Source organism: Thermobia domestica, chromosome 18 (assembly GCF_964235325.1).
Source record: "Thermobia domestica chromosome 18, izTheDome1.hap1.1, whole genome shotgun sequence".
NCBI classification, from domain to species: Eukaryota; Metazoa; Arthropoda; class Insecta; order Zygentoma; family Lepismatidae; genus Thermobia; species Thermobia domestica.
This window is the reverse complement of record NC_137471.1, coordinates 142,734,741-142,760,313: the sequence shown is the minus strand read 5'-3', so window position 1 is coordinate 142,760,313 and position 25,573 is coordinate 142,734,741. Positions and strand designations below refer to the sequence as shown.

Here is a 25,573-nt window from a genome sequence, read left to right as displayed (position 1 = left end):
AAGAAAAAGATCTCATCCTCATTGCTTAAGTTCAAACGTGAAGCAAGAATGTTACCAATGGGCGTTCCTATGTTCCCAATTCTAAATTCAGGGACAAAATTATTTCACTTAGTAGGCCCCAGTTCATGGCTACTTTTTGAAAGATTTAAACAGAATGAAGCCTGGAAAAAAAAAAATCCATCAACTTGGAAAGAGTATCTCCACTACAATTAAATGAAATCGTTTGTAAGAAATATAAAAGTTGTAAATGATTTTGCAGAACGTGGAGTCAAACTGGTAGAGGATTTTCCCAGATAATCACAAACAATGAAGAACAGAGACAATATTTACTACCGACAATTGAACTGTTCAGCACCGATATTCACTAAATCATTTAAAACATTTGTGAGATTTTGAGGAGTATTCCATGTTTCATGTTAATGTGTAACTAATTTGTACAAGTAATACTAGTACATTAAGTTGAACACATGTATATTAAAATTTTTGTTTACTTTAAAACGTGTATTAAATTGAACTCGTTAATAAATCTTAACGTTAGGTACATTTGTAAAAGGAAATATTTCTATGAGTCACTTGAATATATATATAGAGATATATTACTTTATAAATAACTTTTTTTTTCTTAAGTTTTGCGCTGTGAACAATAATATTATATGTGTATAATCAGTGTAAGAATAAATTTTAATTGTGTGTATTCGAATGTATTTCATTCCATTTTCATTAATTAGTAAGTACATTTTACTACTCTTCTATTTGATATAAACATTTTTATGTCCATTTTTTAACACTTAAGAACACTAAGGAATAATTCCAATTCAAGATAAGTATTGAAAACAAAGATAGACAAACTCGAAAATTACGTATTTCTTTTTTCTTTTCTTTTCTTTTTTTTTAAATAAAACTTTAAGCCCCTAGAGGTAAACTCAAACTTAGAGATTTCAATTCCATTAATTTTCATTTCACACGGAAAGAAATCATAAAAACCCCATTATTATTTAATTTTAATAACTGTATGTTAAAATTAATTTGTTTATCACAAACTAAATACAACTATTATTTAAAAAGTAATTGATAGGATGCCAAAACAACATGATAGTAATCAAATGCAGTTGAGTTCGTTCCTGTAGTCGCTGCCTTAACTTAGATTTTGGGGGAAATGTTATTCTGGCAACATTGTAATTTCTATGGATGGCAACACTGAAAATTCTTGAAGTCCATATTTACTGTTGTAGAATAACATTATCTATGATTGTGGTAAGTTGCATTTCATTATCTCCTTTCACTTATGAAAAACAACCAAAAGAAGAATTGTAAATTTTCTATTATTTTTAGTAAGTCATACTCTTAATCTATTAGTAACTATTCACTTATACATGATACTGATGTACACGTCATGAAATACTGTATTAAAAATATGGCTTTTAGTTAGAATGTTTCTTGATTGTTAATATTTAATCTATGCAAGCTGCGGTAAACATGAACCTATTTTCAAGATTCATCTTAATTCATGTGTTTAACTTTGCAGAATATTTAAAAGAGTATCAAGTGGTTCTTCAGGAAGCAGTGACAGATATTTGTTCTCAGTATGCTAAGGAGTTAGAAGATAGTGGAGGTGTGTACTTAGAAAGAAGTAACAGTATCTTAATTTGTTTGAAGTGCATGACATTTGTTAAAGAATTTACCTAATATAATCTCCCGACCTATTATATAGTGGATAATTAAAGGATTTCTAATCATAAAAAAAAGAAATGTTTAGGGAATTGGAAGGCAGTGCCTAATATAATCTCCCGACTTATTATATAGTGGATAATTAAAGGTTTTCTAATCATAAAAAAAAGAAATGTTTAGGGTATTGGAAGGCAGTGCTGGATAATTAAAGGATTTCTAATCATAAAAAAAGAGAAATGTTTAAGGTGTTGGAAGGCAGTGACAAGTTAGTGCTGATGTACAAGGTTTCAGTTAATGACAACGTAGATATGTAATCTAGGGGTATTTTTGTGTTGATGTAGATTGTGTATTCATGAAGTTTATAGCTACAATAAAACCTGTCTTTAGCAGAATCGAACGGGGCTCGCAAAAACTTCCGTTAAAGGTGGGATTCCGGTTAACGAAGGTAGACTTATGCCCTCCCCTCCCCCCCCAAAAAAAAGTCTTCATATCATGGACATACTGAGATAAAATAAGATGCTATACGTACCTTAATCAATTTACGGTATTTATTTCTACTACGCATTGATACACGCAAAATTTACAATAAACATAAAAAGTATTGTACACAGGTTAACTTGATTTTTCCAGTAGTCAAGGAGAGTTTCTGTACACATCGTTGTTTGTCTGCTCAACTTTCCATAGAGATTTTAGCTTGAGAGACCACACTAAGCCTATCAGTGTCATTTCGTTGTAAGGCAAATGTTGCAGTATCTTTAAACTTTTGACAGAATCTTGATAGACCTATGTATTTACCCTACATTCTCCTTCCAACTTACTGCCTTATTTCTCTTCTTTCTCTTGTCCTTTCAGACTTTCCGTATAATTCTCAACTAAAGTATGTTTGTCCGTCGTGCCTGCTTCGGTTTTGCACATCACTGTCTGTTTTGCTAAAAATATATCTAACTTCTCATAGGATGTCTGAAAAATTCCTAAATGCTGCACTCCGAAATTTGAAATTTTCCGTTAATAAGGTTATTTTGATTTCCTTGTTCGCGTAATACAGTTTCCGTTTAAAGAAGAGAATTTGACACGATTTTTTGTCGGTAAATTCATTGGATCGTGAAATATTTCCGTTTAACGTAATTTTCCGTTTAGTAAAGGGTCTGCTGAAGACAGGTTTTACTCTATTTGTAATACAATTTGCAATAATTTCTTCTCGGATGTGATTTCTCTTAACAATTCTGTGACTTTCTATACAGTCACTACTACTACTGTTATTAAACATGATTCCCTAAATTTAGTACCATTAAGGTATAAAAATATGAGAAGTAAAGTATTTCTCTGGTTTCTAAATTATATAGTCGAGGAAGTGATTTTAACAGAAAACATCTTTAATTAAATTTATTTGTTAACAAGAATTTTAGGAATGATCCCAAAAATGGATCAAAAGATTGCGATATTAGCCAATAATTAATTTTCGCATCAGGGGCCACAGAATTTTTGAACGAGCCCTAAATCGAGTTTTCGTATTTTGTACGGAATAAGAACATCATACTGAGTTAAGTGATAGTTTGGATTTGGCTACACTATGTGCAGTTCTCCAGATATAAGGCATAAAAGAAAATTTTTGTTGATTGAAATATATTGGATCTTATTGATTTGGGCCACAAAATTGTTGAACGGTCCCTAAATCGAGTTTGCGTATTTTTTACGGTATAAGCACATCATACTGAGTTAAGTGATAGTTTGGGTTTGGTTACACTATATGTAGTTCTCCAGATATAAAGCCTACAAAAATATTTTAATTGAAATATATTCGATCTTTTGATCCAAAAACTAGACATTTGTTACACCAACATAGTTTTCTAGTCAAGAATAATTCCTAAAATCTCTGAGGACGATATATCATGCTCCTTATAATGATTCTGATTTTTTTTTTACAGTTCCAGTTAGTGTCGAAACTTTAAATCAGCTTAAGAAAACGCTTAGCAAAACAGCTAACGATTTGTGTGAGTTATTCTCTGCTAAAATGGTAGCTTCTGGGGGTAAGTAAGTATTTGTTAAGTGTGTGTTATGTGTAATTATGTGCGACCACATATTTTAATATCGTATCACTTTTATGCATAAACATGACATCCATTCACGCACCATATCTTCCTTCACACACAACAACCTTCGTGAAATTTGTCTCCGATTGTAATTAAATCTGGCATGTGCCTTCCTTCAATATGAGAAAATAAGTCTACTAGTATAGTTTGAAATCTTTTTTTATTTTTTATTTTTTTTAAATATATACCGGGTGATTCAATAAGAACGTACCAGGCCTATATCGCAGCTAATACTGCACGTAGAGCCTTCAAACAAAAAATTGCATTACCAAATCGTATGTGTAGAACACAATAAAAATAGTAGCGAGACCAGTGGCGTCTCGTGAATTCCTCCAACGGGGGGGGGGGGGGGCAACTTCAAAATTTGCAATGGAAAGTGGTATAGTTGTTGGAAGGACATTAAATGTAAGGCAACTTTTAGAGGACAAACTTTGTCATATCCTTTCCCATTCAGCCGCTAGAGGCGTTGTTGCAGAGTTGTATCTGACTACCCGTACCAGGCCTTTATCTCAGCTAATAATGCACATAGAGCCGTCAAACAAACAACTGAACGTACGTTCTTATTGAATCACCCGGTATATATATATATATATATATATATATATATATATATATATATATGATAACAAATCATTGTTTCATTATATTGGAGTTCCGGATTCCATTTCTGATCGAAAAGTCTTGACATTTGAACACATTAATCAACCGACGATTACGTGTTGTTTGGCACGGTGTAATTTGCCACGAATCGATTTTGGTGTTGTTTGCCACGGTATTGTTCTCTCTGATTTATCATATCATAATCGTGAAGGTTTATACAAAATCGACACATAAGTCGAGGGTTGGCAGATAACTATATTATAACAATCAAATCTATTATATTTATAAACAGAATACATACAATACAAATGGTCCCAAACACGTTATTGGTTACTGCTCCTATTCCGTAACCCTAGTTCTGTACTCATTAAACATTTCTCTCCAAAGGGATTTTAGGAGTGTTTTAGTTTATTCTCAAAATTTAAATTTTATCTGAATTTTCCATTTGTGACTTTGACCGTAAGCCATTTTAGTTGATTTATATTTGTGGTCGTTTGACATTAGACAGCACTCGATTGCTTATGAATTTATGTTTTAGTGAGTTTGTATAGGCTGATTCTACTGAGATATATTTATATTTAAGCATAGTTTAAAAAACGTTTAGAAGGATACTGTTACGCGTTTATAGTCTAAATATTATCTCCATTTCTTCAGTTTGAAGTGTGATCTTTCTTTTTCAAGGTACATTTGTTTTTATTAAGGTTTTCTATATACATGTTTGCTTGCTATTGTTTCATACTATCAGGAAATATTTTAAAATATGGTGTCTTTAAATCTGAGTTAAAAATAGTCTTTTGAAAGTATAGTTTTGTTTTAGTAACATTTTTAATGTATATACGTTCCTGTATTGTAAGCAACAATTGATAGAAATACTAATAAGAGTTTTAGTTTTCCATAAAATAAGGTGTATATAATAATAATAATAATTATTATTATTATTATTATTATTATTATTTATTTATTTATTTATTTATTTATAAATGATTGAGACCACAGCCAAAGCCATAATGGTCGTATATACAATTATGTACAATAAAAATGTTAGAAGAAGAAAAAACAAGCAAAACAAAGAGAAATTAAAATACATGAAATCATCACAACCAAATACAGAACAAAGTAAATAAAAGAAAATTTAACACCAGTTTAATACAAACTAAATTATAAAATAAAATTACAAACATATCCTCAGTTCAATAGATATTCAATTAAGCAGGATGTATTACTAATAATTTACATATATTGATCATAAAAGTAAACAAATTCGAAAAATGTTAGTAATAAAACACATGGACAAATACAAACCATATAAGTAAAAGAAAAAGATGAAAATTCAATAGACAATATACAAACTAAGGTTGAATTTTGTATATTAATTAAATATAACAATCCAAAAACTGTCTTCTAAGCACTGTAAAATTCGAATCAAAAAAATCAATTTTAAGTGACTTTTTATTTATGTTGTCAACGCAAATAAATAATGGAGAACCAACTAATTTACTATTACACAATATAGAGCGGTAAGTCCTAGATTTCTACAGGGGAACTTTAATATACAAATATTCAATTAAGTTCAGTTTAGCATGTATTATATCATGAATAAATTTAATTTGCTTTAAATTACGTCGAACTTCAAGAACAAGTAAATCCAATTTGGCAAGAATCTCCCCATTGGTCAGATCGTATAATTTAAATTTATATTTTAACCAGGCCAAGAAGGAAATCTGGACTGACTCCAGAACTTGAGTAATACTCGTGAGATTACGGTTCCAGATTAAACAAGCAAATTCCAAGTGAGATCGAACATATGCACAATATAAGATTTTGCATGTTATAATGTCTTTAAAATCTCTAGCAACCCATTTGATAAGTCCCAGATTCCTTCTAGCCTTGGAAACCATGGTAGAAACATGATGGTCGAAAAGTAATTTAGAATCTATCATAACACCTAAGTCTTTGTTAATTGATACAGGTTGAATTCTATGCTGATTTATTGAGTATGAGAAGTACGATATATTCGTTTTCCTGGAGAACGCTATACTTTTTATTTTGTTTATGTTCAAGGGAAGTAAATTTTGTACAGACCATTGGTAGACTGAGGTAATATCAGCTTGTAATTTAAGGTGATCCTGATTACTTGCTATTTCAGAAAATATCTTCAGATCATCAGCGTACAGTAAAAAAGGACATTTCAAATAATTACCAATATCATTCACATATATTAAAAATAATAATGGACCCAAGTTGGATCCTTGAAGAACACCCGAAGAAATCTTGTACACAGATGACTTACAACCTATATATCTAATTACAAATTTACGATCAAACAAGTAGGAAGCGAACCAACGTATCAAGAATTTAGGAATTTCAAAGAAATGAAGTTTGTTAAGAAGCATATGATGAGATATTTTATCAAAGGCTTTGGCAAAGTCAAAATAGATAGTATCAACTTGACCACGATTATGCACAACAGGATAAACCAAAGTCAAAAATTTATTCAAATTTAGTTCAGTTTATTTACCCTTCAAAAAACCATACTGTTCAGGTATAATAGAATGTTCAACGGAACTATAAAGATAATTGTAAATAAGCTGATCAAAAATTTTAGGTATTACATCAAGAATAGAAATAGGTCTATAATCAGTTACGAGCCTTCCATCAGTTTTCGGAATTGGAGTTACAACAACAGTTTTCCATACATTAGGATAGAAATGAGATGCTAAACTCCAATTAAACAATGATGTCAAAATTGGTGCAATTATTTCAGATATACCTTTAATTATAAAAATCGGAATTAGATCAAGACCTACAGAAGCTTTAACATTTAAAGATTTAATAACATCGATTACCTGTTTAGTAGAAAAAATATTTGATCACTACAAAATTGACTTGCCATAAAAGTAACATTATCATCATTCAGATTAATATCATCTTTATGATAAACAGCTGCAAATTGTTTGGCCATAGCTTCAGATATCCGTTGAGGATCGGAGAGAAATTCGTCGTCAACTAATATTGCCTTATGTCCATCTTTAGCATTTATTTTATTATTCGTATACTTCCAAAATCTTTTAGGATTATTTTTTAAACTATTCTCAATCTTATTATAATAATTAGTTTTATCAATAGTAAGTTGCTTAAAATCAGAACGAAATTTAGAGAATACATTATAACCTTGCAAAGATTGGGTTCTTTTATACTTCTTATGAGCATTATTCTTTTTCTTAAGCAAATAAATTAAATTGCGAGAGTACCATCTCGGATATTTAGAAATTGATTTGGTTACTAAAGGAACATTATTCCTAATTGCATTCAATATAACATCATTAATATTTTGAGCAACAAGATCAATATCTGTATTCAACAAAATATTGGCCCAGGGAAACCCTTCGATTTCTTTACATAGAGAAAGATAATCACCCTTTTGATATAACAAAAAGCTATCTCTTGGTATCTCCAGTATTAGAGATAATAATTTAACAGTAATCTCAATCGGATCATGATACTGATCAGGCGGGACCAAAGATACTATTGAATTATTAGATTGAACATAAGTGTTGTACAAAATTAAATCAAGACCAGATGTCCCTGAAACAACGTTCAAATTCATAGCCTTGGTTTTAGAATAATAGTTTATATCATTAGATAGATTTCTATTCGTCCAGTCAACTTTGGATATATTAAAATCACCAATAATCACTATTTCATAGTTCAAAAAGTTAACTTTGGAAACAATATAATTAAGATAATTCGTAAAACTTGTAACTGAATAAGTTGGATGAAAATAACAGCATGCCACTAATAATTTTTTTTCCATTAGACGTATCAATCTCAATCCAAACGCACTCAATTTCAGATTCCAAGTCAAATCTCCTTTGACAATTTATATTTGTTTTAACTGCTAGCAAAACACCACCCCCTCTGCTACACTGATCAGCAGTATAATTCCTATCGGAGCGAAAACATTTATAAGTTTCAGGAAAATAGTCATCAGTATGCTGTTTATAACTAAACCAAGACTCAGTTACAGCAATAATATCAAAAGAACAGTCGGCAACAGAAGAAAAGAATATATTACTTTTTGTTCTAAGTCCTCGAACATTTTGGTACAAAATATGGACTTCCATATTGAACTAGTTGTTGTTATTAACATTATTAATTTGATTTTCAGAATTAGTTATTAAAAGTTTGCCATAAAATGGACCAATTAATATGCCACTGGGCCAAATCATGGGGTCATTAATAATCCCAAAGTCAGATTCAAACACTTCAACATGAAAAGAGGCATAAGTATCATACTTAGTTTTTAATCTAGTACATTTGACAAAGGTTACATTTCTATCACTCACAATAGACTCAACATCACTTTCTTTTACTGATGGATCAAATCTAGTAACAAATAATGCCCTTTTTCTACTTTTAGCAACCAAATCAATTTTATCAGAACCACTACCAGAAGTCAACTTACGTTGATTTTTATGTAAGCCGGTACTCAAATTCCCACTATTATCTGTCTCTCTTGGTCTTTTATTCTCTAATCTCCTTTCATTACGTGAAATAACTTGAACCCATTGATCTTTGTTCACATCAAACTCAACTTCTTCCTGATTAGAGTCTACAAATTGTATATTCTCATTTCTAGTTAATTCAGGGAAATGATTAGGATCACTTATATCTACAACCTTAGGATTTTTACGAGAAGGTTCAACTGATACCTTCCTCAAACAATTACAGGATTTATTCACAAGTAATTCATTAAGTTTTTCATTTTGAGACCTTAATTGCACTATTTCCTCTTTCAAACTTTCAAATTCCCTTAAAGATATTCTCTTCAGATCATTCAATTTATTTTCAAAAATTTTCTCAAAATTTTCAAAATTTGACTTTTCAAAATCACCAAAGTTACCCTCTTTATAAGATATTTCAGAAACCCTTTCGCCCTGTATACAATTATTACATAAGAATTCAGATAGCTGAATGGAACTACTGTCCATTTTCGAATAAGATTCAACGCATACAAAATGACACTTCATTAAGCAAGTATTACATTTGATGGACTTTTGTCTACCATAAACGGGCTGACTACAAAAAGGACAATTCTCGCCAGTAGGAGCCATAATATATTGTCTATTGAATAGGTTATATAATTACATATATATATACAAGACATTTCTACACATTCCTGGCCCTAATGTGAGAACTAAAAGAGATTAAACAAATTAAACAAAATGAACAAAATTACACAACGTTACACAATATTCACAAAAATTCGCTTCTCGACCTGCATTAGGATCTAAAAAAGACCACACGACCCAGCCTACAAAGTGAGATGTATAAAGAGAACAGATAGTAGTTCCCTTTTAGCCACTGCGAGCCCTTCTGCGACACACTTCCCACCATAAAGGTTGGAAGGCCGACTTACTGCCCACAGTGTTACCAGCCCAACCACGAGGAGGCAGGGACAGTCACTCAAAGATGGAAATTGGCCAGAAAAGAAAGGAAGACCTTAAAGAAAATGAGTGACCACGGGGTCAAAGGCCGAGAAGCGATAATAATAATAATAATAATAATAATAATAATAATAATAATAATAATAATAATAATAATAATAATAATAATAATAATATTATTATTATTATTATTATTATTAGTAGTAGTAGTAGTAGTAGTAGTAGTAATAGTAACAGTAGTAGTAGTATTAATAGTAGTAGTAGCAGTAGTAATAATAGTAAGAGTAATAGTAGTAGTAGTAGTAATAATAGTAGTAGTAGTAATAATAGTAGTAGTAATAGTAATAGTAGTAGTACAAATAGTAGTAGTAATAGTAATAGTAGTAGTAATAGTAGTAGTAATAGCAATAGTAGTAGCACTAATAGTAGTAGTAGTAATAGTAGTATTAATAGTAATGGTAGTAGTAGTAATAGTAGTAGTGGCAATAGTAGTAGTAGTAGTAGTAATAGTAATAGTAATAGTAGTAGTAGTAAACACCTCATTTCTTCTACCACATGCCATATTGGAACAACACTTCTGAGGCTCCAGACTCTAAAAGTCAAATACAGAAAACAAAAGTAACTTTCCACACATAGACTCCCTAAAGAATAAGAAAGCAAAATAAAAATTTAGGAACTCTGTCGACTAAAAGCAGGGAATTCGTGTTACTATTCGGTTCAAAATCTCTTGTCGTCGCGAATTCTGTCGAAGAATTTGAAGCTTAAAATATATAAAACGATAATCATGCCTGTTGTTCTGTATGGTTGCGAAACATGGTCACTTACTCTGAGGGAAGAACATAGACTGAAAGTATTTGAGAACAGGATCCTGAGAAGAATATTCGGACCCAAGAGGAACGAGAATGGGGAATGGCGGAAACTTCATAACGAGGAACTACATAGTTTATACGGCTTACCCAACATTGTTAGGGTCGTCAAGTCTAGGAGGCTTAGGTGGGCAGGTCATGTAGCTAGAATGGAAGAAAGTAGAAACGCTTTCAAAGTCTTGACTGGAAGACCCATAGGAAAACGACCATTAGGAAGACCTAGGCGCAGATGGGAGGATAATATTAAGATGGATCTCGCAGAGATAGGAATACAAAGTAGAAACTGGATGCAATTAGCTAAGGATAGAAGTCAGTGGAGAGCTTTTGTGAACGCGGCACTGAACCTGCGGGTTCCATAGGCCATAGAGTTAGTTAGTTAGTTTCTGATTTTTGTTTGGGTTTGCTTTAATATGCTACATGATTGACATTTCTGGAATTGTTGACTGTAAGTACATTTACCCTACATTCATGTTCATATTCATATTTCCTGTGCAAAATTTAGTATATGCACATATAGTAATAATATGAACAATTTAATAAATTCAGTAATATGTAATAATTACAATTGTTTCTAGAATTCTTCTCTCTACTTAGTCCTTTGTAAGGGCTTTTCATGACCTACATAGCAATAACCTGTTAACCTGTTTATCTTGAATATCAGAAGATAAGTATATGAGAAAGGCTCTTAAGTTTTAGTATATACACATAAATGTCCTTAAGAATGCGCTTTTCTAAGAGACAAAAATGAAACACGTTTAGTCTTATAAAAAACAGAAAAATGGTACTCCATTGTTTTCATCATTAAATTAAATCTGCATTCTTACATTATGTCATTAAAGTAATGCATGTTACTTTTTTTCAACTGTGTGTAAATAGAAAAAACAAGGCTGTCTAGGAACAGCAAAGTCAGAGGATGAAACTGTAGCCGTCCTAAGAGAAAATACGTGACTTCCTAGATTGTGAAGTAAAAACGCGATTTACAAGGTGCAAGGAGAGAGAGCACACACACACACACACACACAGAGAAGTTTGTAAATTAGTATCTATGATTTTCAAAGATGAAGTGGCTATGTCTGTACCCTTTGCTCTCTGATAAAACAGAGAACACATACAGACATCTATTTTCATTTGTAAAAAACTTGGTGTGAACAAAATCATCCAAGAATTTTGAAGGTGAATTTACGTGATTACGTTTTACGTGATTACGTTTACAGTTAGTGCATTACGTTTTACCTTTCCAAATGCAGGGATTTAAGGATTCAACTAACACTTCAACCAGAGCATCTGGCGGAAAGTAGAGCTAGTCGATGATTATCTTAAGAATGAGGAAGTTCGCCATCATGTTCAGATGTGTGCAGCACTGGCCCTAATACCAGTAGAATATATCCCTTATAGTTGGTTGATCATCATCGAGAACTGCCCGACTTGACAAGAAATCAAGGATTTCAACGATTACTTTACTGATCAACGTCTGGAAAATCCAAATCTTCCTATGGAAAGTTGGAATTGTAGCAGAGGCATCGAACAAATAATACCGTAGAAGGTTGGCGTAACCGCTTAAACAAAACGATATCCAGAACCTCTCCGCACATTTTTAGCCTTGTGAAGGTGCCATGTTTAATTTTAATGTTTGCAGAAGAATGGAAATGCAGAGGATTCATCAGAAGAAAAAAAAAATGTAATCTCTATAAGACTTCATGATAGGATATAGTCAATATTTCATCATCTGAGAGAATAGATGATCTGAGGAAATATCTCAGAAGCTTGAGCTTTGTGGTGGGCAAACACCGTGTGCCTGAGTTTTCTCGGAGTTCCTCTGTTTCCTCCCATTTTCTCCAATACATTATTTTTTATTCATTCTCATCATATCCTTTAGCTTACACAGCATAAGCGTGGAACATATAACGGAAATATTTCATTTCATTTTTCTTAAGTATATAACACCCAGTTCTTTAGTCGCGTAGCATAACGAAAAACAGAACTTTACGTAACAGGAGATGATATTAAGGAATCCGTTAAGAGAGAAAATGCAATTACATCAATTTAATAAGCTATTGTGATATTAATGATGTTTTGTGTTCATTTGTTTCGAGCTTAATGTTCTCTTTCAGCAGTGAGTCTAATGAGCTCTCTCTCTCCCCTCAAAGACAAGAGCACTTACCACTTGTCCCAGGGGATCAAAAACAAAAGTGCCTGGCAACCCTTCCTTTCACTCCAAGTGTGTGCGCATCTTCACGATAATCAGATCGGATAAGATCGGAATGCAAAGACTGTGGCAAAATCGTGGCAAACAACACAAAATCGAGTCGTGGCAAACAACACGCCACCAACCAGCCAATTTCTCCCACTTTTTAAAAAATTTAATGCAATATGTTGTACATTTTCTTTGAGGCTTACTAATCATACCCAGTGAAAATCCAGGCTTGAGTTTGAAATTCCTTTCCCCTCGCCGAATTTAAAAACAAAATAAAAATCATGAACAGTTTCCTAAAATCCCTAGTCTGTACTTTCTTTCATACTTAAGATTTTACCCTTGTTGTTTGAGCTTCAAATTAGCAAGAGGAAAGGGGTAAACTCATCCATCATAGGAAAACAAAGTTAAGTACATGTTTCCTAGAAATTGTTAAGATTTCCGTGAAAATTATTTGATTTGGGGCAATGCGATGTATATTATCTATCAGTAAGAAAACCATGTTGCGTAAGATGAGGTGAAGTTGAAAATTTTATCTTTTTAAGATAAAGTCAGGTTTTAAGATAAAGTCAGGGGTCGAGAGCGAGTCACTCACTCTGTATTTGAAGATGTAGGAACTTACAAGAAGTATATGTATCAGTATATCTCTATGTGGATAAAAAAAATAATTAATTAATTAAATGAAATAAATAATAATAATAATAAGATAGGAATTTTCTTTCCAAAAATAGTGATAGATTTGTGTTTGTTTTATTTTGTTGTGTTTACAGATTCAGGAAGTACGATCCCATTATGTAACTTTCACAAAGACGTAGGTCATCAGATGAACGATCTGTACGAAGAATTCTCTGAAGAAATGGAACTTGCTGAAGGTAAGCTTAGTTAATTGTTTTCAATAAAAATGTTTACATGTTTGAAGCAGACCCATAGTTACAATCTGCTGTACTCATGAAGCAATTTTTATAGAGGGAGTTTTGCTACGGGCATATAATTTGAAGTACTCTCCAACTACCTCTATAAAAATTGTTGCGAAAGTACCACAGGATTCTGAAACATGGATATTTGGGTAGGGCACATACTAGTTCTTAAGTGAAGTCTTGATCCGACTGCGGTAGGTCCCATGGTTTTGGAGCTATAGACGCTTAAAGTTTTTTTTTTTTTTTTCGTTTTCGGCAGCCTATAACTCCGAAAGGAAGCATTTGTGCACCCAAGGTGGTCTATACTTTTTGTCTTATCTTGGTGTCAGGAATCACCTCCCAAGCGTTGTCAGTGTTGTTTTGAAATACCCTATATATATATATATATATATATATATATATATATATATATATTAGTTATCACCCCTCCTGTCAAGTTTTCTGCTCGTCTGCAAATTGTCTGCACATTTGTGACATATCTTGGCGTCAGATAGGAGGCAGCTCAGCTAGTGACATCTGTTAGCCTGGCTGTGAATTATTGGGAGAGTGTCAAAGAGAGTGAAGCGTCTTGGCTTTACGAGGGCCAGTCAGAAATTTCCTGGAATGCTGTTGTAGTTTTCACATTTCTGATGCAATCGCAGTGAACCTTCTTTAGTACAGTCACGAAGGAAAGTATTCTTCAGTTGACAAAATTTCTTCTAATAACTCAACAATAAATTAACCTATTAGAGTACCGACTTTGGCAAGTTGTCAAGTTATAATTATTCTAACAAGGATAAAAACAATAAAAAAAAATCCAAATTAATTCATTTGTTCCCGAGAAGTTTGTCAACTGTCAAATACTTTCTTTTCCGTGTGTACAGTCCTTAGAGTGCCTAATTTATGAAACTGGCAAGTTTGGCAGTGTACAAGTAGTGTAGATGAACGGATGAGTGAGTAATGATCAGTTGGTACAGTACAATTTCACAGATCGAGCAACGTGCAAACGTCAAGTTCATGTACAAATTTGGGAAAATCTGATTTAGACAGTTTGATAGTCTTAAAAGCAGTTGAGCATCGTCGGATATTTGGCTCTTCCCAGTGCTAAAACTGGGCCTCTTCCATTTCGCCAACGTAGAAGAGATCACAAGTAACGCGACGGCTAAACTTCGGAAGATACCAAAGAAGCCCTTTCGTCGGTGTTTCCATCAATCGCATGAGCGGTGGAACAAATGCGTACGTGTTCCGAAAGTGCCAACTTTGACGGCGATTAAGTAAATGTGTACTTATATTGTGGTAATCAAGAGCTACAGCAGAATTCCGGAAAGTTTTTGATTGCTCCTCGTATAATAAGAATATATATTCCGAAAAGAAGCAGTCAAAGAATTCGTATAGCTTTTGCACTTACAAAAAAGAAAAAGAAAGGAAAGAAAGAAGGAAACAAAAACTATTTAATTGTCGGTGTAATTTAGAAACACTTTAAAATTTCAATGGTTTGCTCATTATTTCTCCAATAGAAGGAGACAGACTTTATTTGTATTATTTGTTTACTTGTATTATCCTCTTTTTTAATTTTTATTTGTGTTTTCATTTATTTAATTCCTCATTGTGGATATTTCTGCCCTTACTGACTTATCAACAATTTCTTGTACCGCTGGAGGGAAGAATTTTAGTCATTTTTTTTGTTTCCAGAAATCCAAGTATTTTGTTGGAACCAGCATTTCATTCATTGTCTTAATTTGAGTGCTGTGGTATTTTTTTGTTTTATTTTATTAAAGTACCAGATAATTTTGTCTCTTACAGGCAGATGTTCTGTATATTTACTTAATATAATTAGGTATGCAGTCTGTAGTCTATTTTAAATTTTCAAAACCTGTTAAAATTATACTTAATGTGCTAATTGTTCAATGAATTTCAAACCATTTTGTTTCTATTTAGCTTATTAAGGAACATTATTTCATAATAATAGCATTTATATAGTAAGAAACTATAGATAAGGCAAGTTACCCTCCCAAAATTATCCTAGCCTCTTATCATAATGTTCTAACTGCGTGCCTGGCTTGAAGTCATTGTAAAGTTGAAATTTATTAATTCATAAAATGCACAAAATAACTTTTAAGGGAGGTAACTACAGTGGCGGATCTACAAGGTAAGAAATGGCGGGGTGGATTTTAAAAATGTGTAAATAATAGCTTCAATTATTTTTGTCACTCAAATAACTGAGGGAGCCTAGTCCCCTTGACCCCGAGATAGATCGCTACTGGATAATTGAGTAAAGTATATTTTATACATTTTTATAATGAGACCACTTTCTTGCTGATTTTTCAAAATCTCCAATGCCCACTTCTCTCCGCAAAACTTTTAGAAAAATCTCGTTCTATGGTATCAACAATGCTGACGATCTTATGCCGAATTATTCGTTATAGTGGTCACGAATGAGAATGTATTACTTTATATTCATTAGTCATTCATTTTTTAAATGTAAGTAATATAATATATTAAAAATGATAATAATAAATCTACACTTATCAACATGTGGACGATTACAAGATACATTATACAGGGTGTATATAAATATGTGTAGATGATGTGAGGCGTGAATCTCTCTGCTAAAGAAAGGTAAAGAAATTCATATGGGCAAGCTTAAGCGTAAATATGAAAATACATCAAGTCTGAGCTGATAATCAATCACTGTTTGATAATGACCAAGGAAAAAGTCATTTCTCATAAAACCACAGATAATCCATGAAAGTTAAGGTATGTTGGCGGACACCGGGGTGTAAGAAACAGTGAATTTAATAGTACCTGGAAAAGGAACCATACATTTGACAGCGTTGCCATCTGTTGACAGAAAAATATAAAAATTAGACGAGAACAATTTGGAGAATTATTTATAAGACCTCTGATGTTACATAGGTAAATGATTATAATATGTAATAAAGATAGAAATTTATTTATCCAGTATTTGGGAAAATTGAAGTAAATATAGATGACAAAACATTTATTCCTGTGTTTGGGAAGCTCAATGTGCTTCATGTAAAGGTCCTTAAAAAGAACCCGTAATTATCACGGGAATTTGGTATTTCATTGAGGAGGTTGTGACGATTATACATATTTGATTTAAAATTTGCTAGTGAAATGTCTTATTTTAAAAACTTACTTGTGTTTATTATATTCACCCCCATGTTTCCTGAAGATAGACATGAAAGTAGTGAATCTTACCGTAGAAATTGTATTTTTTTCTATCAATAATATGTAAAATTTATCTTTAAAAATGTACTACTCACAAAAATCACCAAATAAGAAAAATTGCAATTATGAATTAACAACTATGATCTGTAAATTGAATAAACATATAAATGACAATGGTTACGTAATAAGATTACTGCTTAACTTCGTTCTTATTAATTTTAATCACGTGGGTATATGTATCAACGAATTTACAAACTAGTTTAAACAAGGTATTCGTCTCATAAACAGTTGTTTATGTAGTGTGGGAAACGGTTATTTATTTCGGAGCACCTAAAAGTAACAATTTTTATTTATAAGCTACATGTAACGCGGGCTCCTGTCACCACAGCGTGGCACGTCCTCAGGTTGTGAATCGAGGAGAAGGCCTTTCGATATGAAGGTTAGTGCGAATATATTAAATAAGCGGTCCCGGACAGACGACAAGGGGTAATCCTCTGGCTTCAGGGTTTGGCGTGAGGCTAACAATCTCATAATGAATAAAAGACACTCGTTCCGAAACATTCATAGAAGCCCTGGACCAGGACCGATAACTTGGCACGACCTCAGCAAAGTAAATAAAATGTACATGAAATATGAGAAGTCTCCATGTAAGGTAGAAGCGTTAAAATCCATGATAAGTAAGTTAGAGAAATATAGGATAGACCTAGTAGGAGTTCAAGTTAGATACGAAGGAACGAAAGCGATGCAAACCTGAAACTTTACGTTTTCTATATGGGAAAGGAGATAAAAGTCACCAGCTAGGAAGCTTTTCATTGACAAACGAATAACATCAGCAATTAAGCATATTGAATTTGTTAATGATAGACGTCCCTTTATTGCTCTTCAAGGTTTGTGGTGCGATATTATTGTTCTAAATATACGTGCAGCAACAGAAGATAAAGATGATGACATAAAGGACAGTTTTTACAAAGAAGTAGAGCAGGTAGAAATTAGAGGGTTAGGCAGGATGGGAATACCAGATTGAAACGTCGAATAGATTCTCGGTTTTAGAAAGATCGGAATGCACTAGTGTTGAGGATACTTGGGTTAAAATTAGGAGTAACGTTAAAATTTCAGAAAGAGAAAAATTGGGGCGCGCAGAAATACGTAGCAACAAACTATAGCTCAATCAGGAATACATTAAACTAGAAAAGAAGAGAAAATAGGCAAAACTGTCTTGGCTACAAAAGACGAACAATAGAAAATTTCATTGACATCAGGTGGGAAACTTCCAAATCTTTTAGAACAGAGAAACATGATTAAAAGCTAAAATTATTGAGCTTAAAGTTAATAGTAAAAAATTAATAAATAAAAATAAAAGGGCAAACATCTATAAAAGCACGAGGATTTAAAAAGGACTATCAACCTCGCACGTATATATTAAAGAAAGCAGAAGATAGGAATAGTACCATGGATACGAATAGTATTTTGAATAGATGGAAAGAGTTCTTTGACAATTTACTCAACATGCGCTTAATAATAATAATAATAATAATAATAATAATAATAATAATAATAATAATAATAATAATAATAATAATAATAATAATAAACTGGAGATAGGGAAGTGTATACAACAGAAGTTCATATTCCAAGACCTATCCGAACAGAGGTAGCGATTGCTATAAATAAATTAAATAAGCACGAATATCCTAGTGTAGACGTAATTCCTGCTGAGCTAATTTCAGCTGGAGAGAAAAAGTTGTGGAACGAGATATACAAACTCATTCTCTTCATCTGCAACAAGGAGAAATTGCCACAAGAGTGAAAAGAATCAATCATTATTTCAATTCACAAGAAAGGCAACAAAACTGATTGTAAGCTTCATAACGAGGAACTGCGTAATTTATACTGCTTGTCTAACATTGTTAGGGTAATTAAATGTAGGAGGCTCAAGTGGGAATGTCATGTAACCAGAATGGGAGAAAGTAAGAACGTTTTAAGTTCTTGACTGGAAATCCTTTGGAAGAAAGCCATTAGAAAGATCTAAGCGCAGATGGGAGGACAATATTAAGACGGATCCCGCAGAAATTGGAATAAAAGTAGAAATTGAATCCAGTTGGTAAGGACAGAAGTCAATGGAGACGTTTGTAAATGTTGCATTGACGCTCCGGTTTCCATAGACTACAGAGTTAGTTAGTTAGTTACAAGTTAGTTACCTTGGAACATTGAACCTGTAAGTCTACCCTATAGAGTTGCTTTTCTTTGAAGTCTCTGTTGTTTATTTATTTATTTATTTTTCGCAAATTTGATAAATAATATATATTTTCTTGGGATTTACCTGATACCAAGGGTAAGATAAATATGTTAAATTCGCAATCTATTGTTGCCAGAAGTAGTCTAACATAATGCTTTGAAATACTGAAAACGCTTATTCATATCTGTCTTCAGTGAACATGGACATGAGTGTTATAAAAAAAAAAAGTGTTACTTACGCTCTTTGATACCTTGAAACCAATCTATATTCTAAAGTATTTTTCATCATTGTGAGAATTTATGTATTTGTGTACGTAAATTGTATTTAAACAGAAGTGTCTTACTTAATTCACATAATATTGTATGCTTTGTTTGCTTATATAGCTTTGTCAGACTGGCGATCTACTCACAATTTTCAACAGAAACTGAACGAAACACTGGAAGAAATGTATGAAGAAATTACGGATGAAATTATGCAGAATGGAGGTAAACTAACAAGATTAATAAGTCTATGTATTGTTTTTAAAAGTAACTATTGATTGCTCTTACAATGTAATGTAATTAGTCTGTTGATGTTACCTTTATTTATATAACAAACCAGCAGAATGCCGGTTCTTTGCACGGGGAGAAAACTTAGAGACCCCAAGAACTATGAATTCGACCCTAATATCGACCATTTTCAATTCTTTATATATATATATATCCCCTCCCCTAAGATGCACCGTCAAAGTGAAGTATAAAAACCATCCCAGGCCCGAACCCCATCTATGTTGAAAATTTGATGGAGATCGGTTGGATGGTTCAAGAGCTATTAAATCACAAACATAGTCACTTTCATTTTTATTTATATACAGCGTGGTCCGGAAGTGGGCGTACCCCTAATTGGTGTCTTCTGACGGTTTTAGGTTTTACCCACATTTGTTTGGTAACATTGCTTGGCATAGTCTGGCAATATTGCTATCCATATTCGTTTGTTTTCTGCTTGGGGAACAACAGTGTTGGATTGGAAGAGGTTATGCATCTTCACCAGCTCCTTTTGGCTGGCCTCCAAGAAGTCCCGATCTGACGACACCAGACAACCCTTTCTGAAGTTCATAAAGCAACAAGTAAGAAACACTCGATATCACACAACACAGGAATTACGAGCAGCTGTGGAACACGTCTTCATCGTCGGGACTCTGGAGTATCTCCGCAAAACATCTGCGAGAACTTGGCGCCGAATTCAGCTGTGCTACGACATGGTGATCATACCGATGTTCATGACTCTTAAGACTGCAAGATAACTGTGTACAGACATTCTACTATAACTAACACTATACTGTTGAAACTAAAGGGGGTATGCCCACTTCCGGACCACCTTATAGATTAATTTTTCAACATCATTGGTATATATCATCGGCAGTTGTCAAAGTACGTGTACAGAATCTATACACTATCGTTACATTACTTCAATTAAAATAAAATTGGCCTAGCGCAGTAAAATAAATTTGATTTATGGATTAAGAGACTTTTTATTATAAATTCAATCCGAAGTTTTGTCGCTTCAAAATTCCTGAATGCTGTTAGCTCCGTAAAGTGTAGTCGCCAATGCTCTCTTGGTGCCAGCGATCCCAGGTTCGATTCTCGGTATCGTTAGTTGGTCGAATAAGGGCTTCTTCAGGCCATCCATCGTAGGAGAGTTTTTTTTTTTTGGGGGTTTTCCTCATTTACACTAGGTCAATGCCGGAATAGTACCGAATATAGTGGTTCTAGACCGCTTCCTTCCTTCCGCATTCCTTTCTTCCTCCCCGATTCCCCGGGCAGTGTGATCATTGAAGGACGTCATCCCTCATATGTGACAGACTAACAGGCTATAGACGCCGAAAGCCCAGAAATCTAATTCCTAATCCTAATCCAACAAAAATTACTGTGAATTAGGTATTTCTTTTAATGCCTTCCTATAAAACTGATATTTCATCTATGAGTTTTAAATGTACTAGTGAGTGGTTAAATAATTTAATTCCTGTTAATATCAAAAACTTCTGTTGCAAAGCTAATCAAACAAAATTTATGTTCATACCCACATGTTACCCAATATAGTAAGCATATACATATCCGCATTTTTCCGGATTTTGTTATCTCTTTACCTATGTATGATATGATAAATAATATTATACGTAACATAGCGATACATGGAATAGATAATAAATTTATTTATTTATCAGACATGATCACCTGTGACAAATACCTTAAATTGTTTTTAATTGCGTTTGAATTTAATTGAATGAATTATGTTAAGTTATTTGATTTTAAGCCTTTTGTTTAAAATCATTTGTCTGTTAATATTTCTGAGAATGTATCCATCTCACGTAGATTCGGTGCTGCAAAGGGTCACTGAACTCCAACCAACTAGTTTCTTCCATCTTTTTAAAAATATTGGTGCGTGATCGAAATTATAGAAATGTCAGTAGTCATCCACTGGGTATAATCAGTCAAACTACTTGTAATGCGATTTCGATGCCAAGATGGAAATAAAGGGCATCTGAAGCAGTGGCGTGCACAGAATGTTATCAGTGAAGGGGAGTTCAAGCAGCCAAGTTCACATCGCTTCAGCACATGCACAGTTCTTTATTCATATCGAATAATAATACTTTACCTGATACTATAGAGTAAAAAGAAAACTGACGTCAGCAATTATACTATAACAAAACATTGAATAATTTTTAAATACTCGTTTATCGTTTATAATAATTTTGCTCGATACAACTTAATTTTTAATCTTCCAGTTACACAGAAATGTCTGTTTGAAGGTAATCGTCTATGTTATAGAACAAATGATTGTGTAACAATGCTTTTACTTTTCTTATTGCGGACTTGACATTTGCTTAAATTATATAATTTTATTCCTATGTGATGTATCGAATTTTGGGTTTTTGTTAACCTGCAGTCTCGTATATGGATATGATTGATGGTATCGTATGGTATTGATGTAAGTCGGAATTTTAATTGATATTTTCGTATTTGTATGTATATATGATGCTTTTTCGAGAATATATGTATACACGATAATGGTAAGATACTTAGCTACTGAAAGAATGCTCTGTTGGGTGTATGAATGCGAACTGGTAACATTCTTCTTCTTCTTCTTTCTCTCCTCAACCATAAGTTGGTGGGCAACATAGAAATTTTAAAACTTTTCTCTCCCTTGGGAGAGCTGTTTTATACTTTGATAAGGTCTCTTCTTCGTAACTGCATCTAGATATTCTATCCTTGGTCTTTCTCTTCCTGGTTTTCCTTCTGTCTTTTCCTCTATCAGCACAGTGATCCAATCGGAGTGCCGAATAAGGTGGCCAAGCATGCTGTTTCTTCTTTTTCCTATTATCCTCATGATCTGTCGTCCTTCATTAGGTTCCTTTAGTACGTCTTCATTCCTTTTCCTTTTGATCTATGATATGCGCAGCATTCTGCGCCAACATTACATTTCAAATGGTTCCAGCTTGGATTTTTGAGCTTTTCTCAATGTCCGCGTCTTTGATCTGTAAAGCGCCTCCCTCCGTACCACATATCGTTTCCGAACGTCCAACTACACATTCTTAGTAGCTTCTTTTGCGTTGTAAACACTTTATTTGACGCGGCATGATTTGTTGACATTTACTGTGGTTTGCTCTAGCATAAGATAGGACATTGTTCATAAAATGGAAATGTAATTTTACATTATTTTAATCAGTATCTTTGCAAAATATTTGAGTAAAAACTGTTTATGTAATTTTGTTGTATTTTGAATTGAACTGAAGTAATCAAAAAGAAATTAAGAGTGATCTAAAAAATTGATCAAAAGATTGTGATTTTGGCCAATAATTAATTTTTGGATCAGAGGCCACAAAATTTTTTAACGGTCCTGAATCGAGTTTTCGTATTTTCTACGGAATAAGCATATCATACTGAGTTAAGTGATAGTTTGGGTTAGGCTACACTGTATGTAGTTCTCCAGATATAAGGCCTAGAAGAAAATTTTTGATTGCGATCCCCTCCTTCCCCCCCCCCAAAAAAAAATGACTTACGGTAAAATTTGCTACTGAGGTGAGTGTTGGGTAGCTATGGAGATGGTGAAGACTACATGTAAAAGAAAACAGAATATTTTTGCAAAACTACGAAATTGAATAGTGTGTCGATCAGGAATCTTTTAAAAATCTGCTTAGGAATAGTCAGAAAATTTAACTTCTTAAATTTTATGTGACGTAAACGTAAACATTTTAAAATAAACAATTATGATAAAATCTAAAATTAACAACGAAATCTTAAAAATATTATAGGAAAAAGTACTGTAGGCGAAAATCTAGAAAAGAATCCTTTACAACTTCTTGAATAATCTTTTTATTATTTAAACATGTAAGCATTTGAATCTGTTGCTCTTTCAGAATTTCCTTCTTTGACAGACTTTGAGGACAAGCTACTAGGTGTATTAAGAGACCTTTGTCACAAGCATGTTGAAGAAAATAAGGAATCAAGTGGTGAGTTTCAACAAACATTAAACACATTATTCGTGACTTTGGATTGGACATTGTAACAAACGAAATACTAATCAAAGCTTCAACACACACTGTATTTTAAACCATAATGTGTTACAGTTTAGATATCTACCACATCCTTCATCAGACACTATATAGACACTATAGAACATAAATGAAGATACAGACATATATATGTTAAGGAAACTAATCATGAAATTAATTGGGATAAAATGGAAGTATTTGAGATAGAGAAGAGAATAATAATAAGGAAGTGGAAAGAAGCAGATTGCATAAAGAAGGTAGAAATAGATAAGCTGATGAACTGGACAGGGGACGTGGAAAGAAGCAGATTGGATAAAGAAGGTAGAAATAGATAAGCTGATGAACTGGACAGGGACTTACCTATTAATGAATTATGGCAGAGAATTTTGGATAGCATGTCTATATAGTGTCTGATGAAGAATATGGTAGATATCCGAAACTGTAACACACAATAGTTTAAAATTCAATGTGTATTGAAGCGCTTTGATTAGTATTTCTTTTGTTACAACAAACATAAAATTGGAAGAATAGATTTATTATTATTATTATTATTATTATTATTATTATTATTATTATTATTATTATTATTATTATTATTATTATTATTATTATTATTATATACCTTAAAACTATACTTTGTTTGTCTTGACTTAGCAATGAATTTGAAGAATAGACGCTACTTTATTATTTAAGTATTTTTAATTCACGCATTTCATACTTAGTTGACATAATATTTTCTGTCGTTGTCTGTTTTTATTCTATTGTATAGTTTTATATTCGTATTACTCAACTATACGATCAAGTGCTGTATTTCTATACAATCCACTTTTCATGTGAAGAAAATGAAAAACCGCTGAGCGCAAGGTCAGAAGTAAGGCGGATGGTTGAATAGTTCCCATTGAAATGTTTGAATTGTCTCGACAGTACAATTGTGATAACAGCAGTGGGTTGGCAGGCGTTGTCATGGTTCAGAATTCAAGAGCGAAGCATTCCTCTCCACCGATTTTGAAATTTTGGAATTAATTTCGTGAATTTTCTTATCCTTTCCTGAATTTATTGCTCAGTAGGGACGCGCTTTTTTTCTTTTTCTTTTTTTTAGCCATGCTCGTTAGAAAGTTTTGTTCCAGTTGATGTAACAAAGCTCTTCGCATTGTGTGTCTCATAAGTTCAAAATGTTCCGTCAGATGCTTCACAGAATAGCCAGAAATATGCTAAATAGGGTTCATCCAAGATTACTGAACAACGGTAAAGACATGGTAAAGACATGACACGTGGTAAGAACATGGTTTGGTATTACATTTCTATATACTAAGTAAGCTACTAAACATTATTGTTGTTATGTTTCATAACGCGTGCTTTAGACCAGCAAAATTTACTTGCTTGATTTGATGTTCTCATCTCTTTGATCACTGTGAATATTGCGGATGAAGTATACTACAATAATTTGATCAACAGTGTATATTTTGAAGTTAACGGTGCGGCTGATCTGTTGAAAGTGTTTGCAGTGCATTATATACTGCAATATTCCTCATATTAACAAACAACACCACATGCATTAGCACAAGCACTACAAAGCAGCCGGCGGATGCCGTTTCCGATGAAATGCAAGGAGGACATGAAGAAATACGAGGACACGAAAATTCACGAAAAAAAACCCTCCACAGTCTTCTCTTCCAAAGAGTGGCTTTAAAATACGCATAGAGGCAGAAGATATCAGTATCAACTGATCTACTCCTACCTGTCTGTCCAAGCTGCTCTTGGCGGGAGAGACTTCCCTAATCTTACCTCTGCACTGCTTCGGGCAGGAGGCTTTTTACCCATCTCCGCGCTGCACTGGGCAGGAGATAATATCCCAT

The 25,573-nt window shown here is 33.0% G+C and overlaps 1 protein-coding gene across 4 annotated transcripts in view; it reads left to right on the top strand.

Moving 5' to 3' along the window:
- Window positions 1-25,573, top strand: part of LOC145674890 (uncharacterized) — a 148,805-nt gene that overhangs the window by 72,824 nt on the left and 50,408 nt on the right. For 3 of the 4 annotated variants that reach the window (XR_014129053.1, XM_081745141.1, XM_081745139.1), the window contains 5 exons: window positions 1,526-1,612; window positions 3,594-3,695; window positions 13,633-13,734; window positions 19,570-19,671; window positions 23,583-23,675. Coding sequence is in view for 3 of the 4 variants with exons in the window: in XM_081745141.1 (XP_081601267.1) it covers window positions 1,526-1,612; window positions 3,594-3,695; window positions 13,633-13,734; window positions 19,570-19,671; window positions 23,583-23,675 (486 nt within the window). In the remaining variant the exon portion in view is untranslated. The remainder of the gene's footprint in view (window positions 1-1,525; window positions 1,613-3,593; window positions 3,696-13,632; window positions 13,735-19,569; window positions 19,672-23,582; window positions 23,676-25,573) is intronic. The other variant, XM_081745140.1, reaches the window with a different exon arrangement.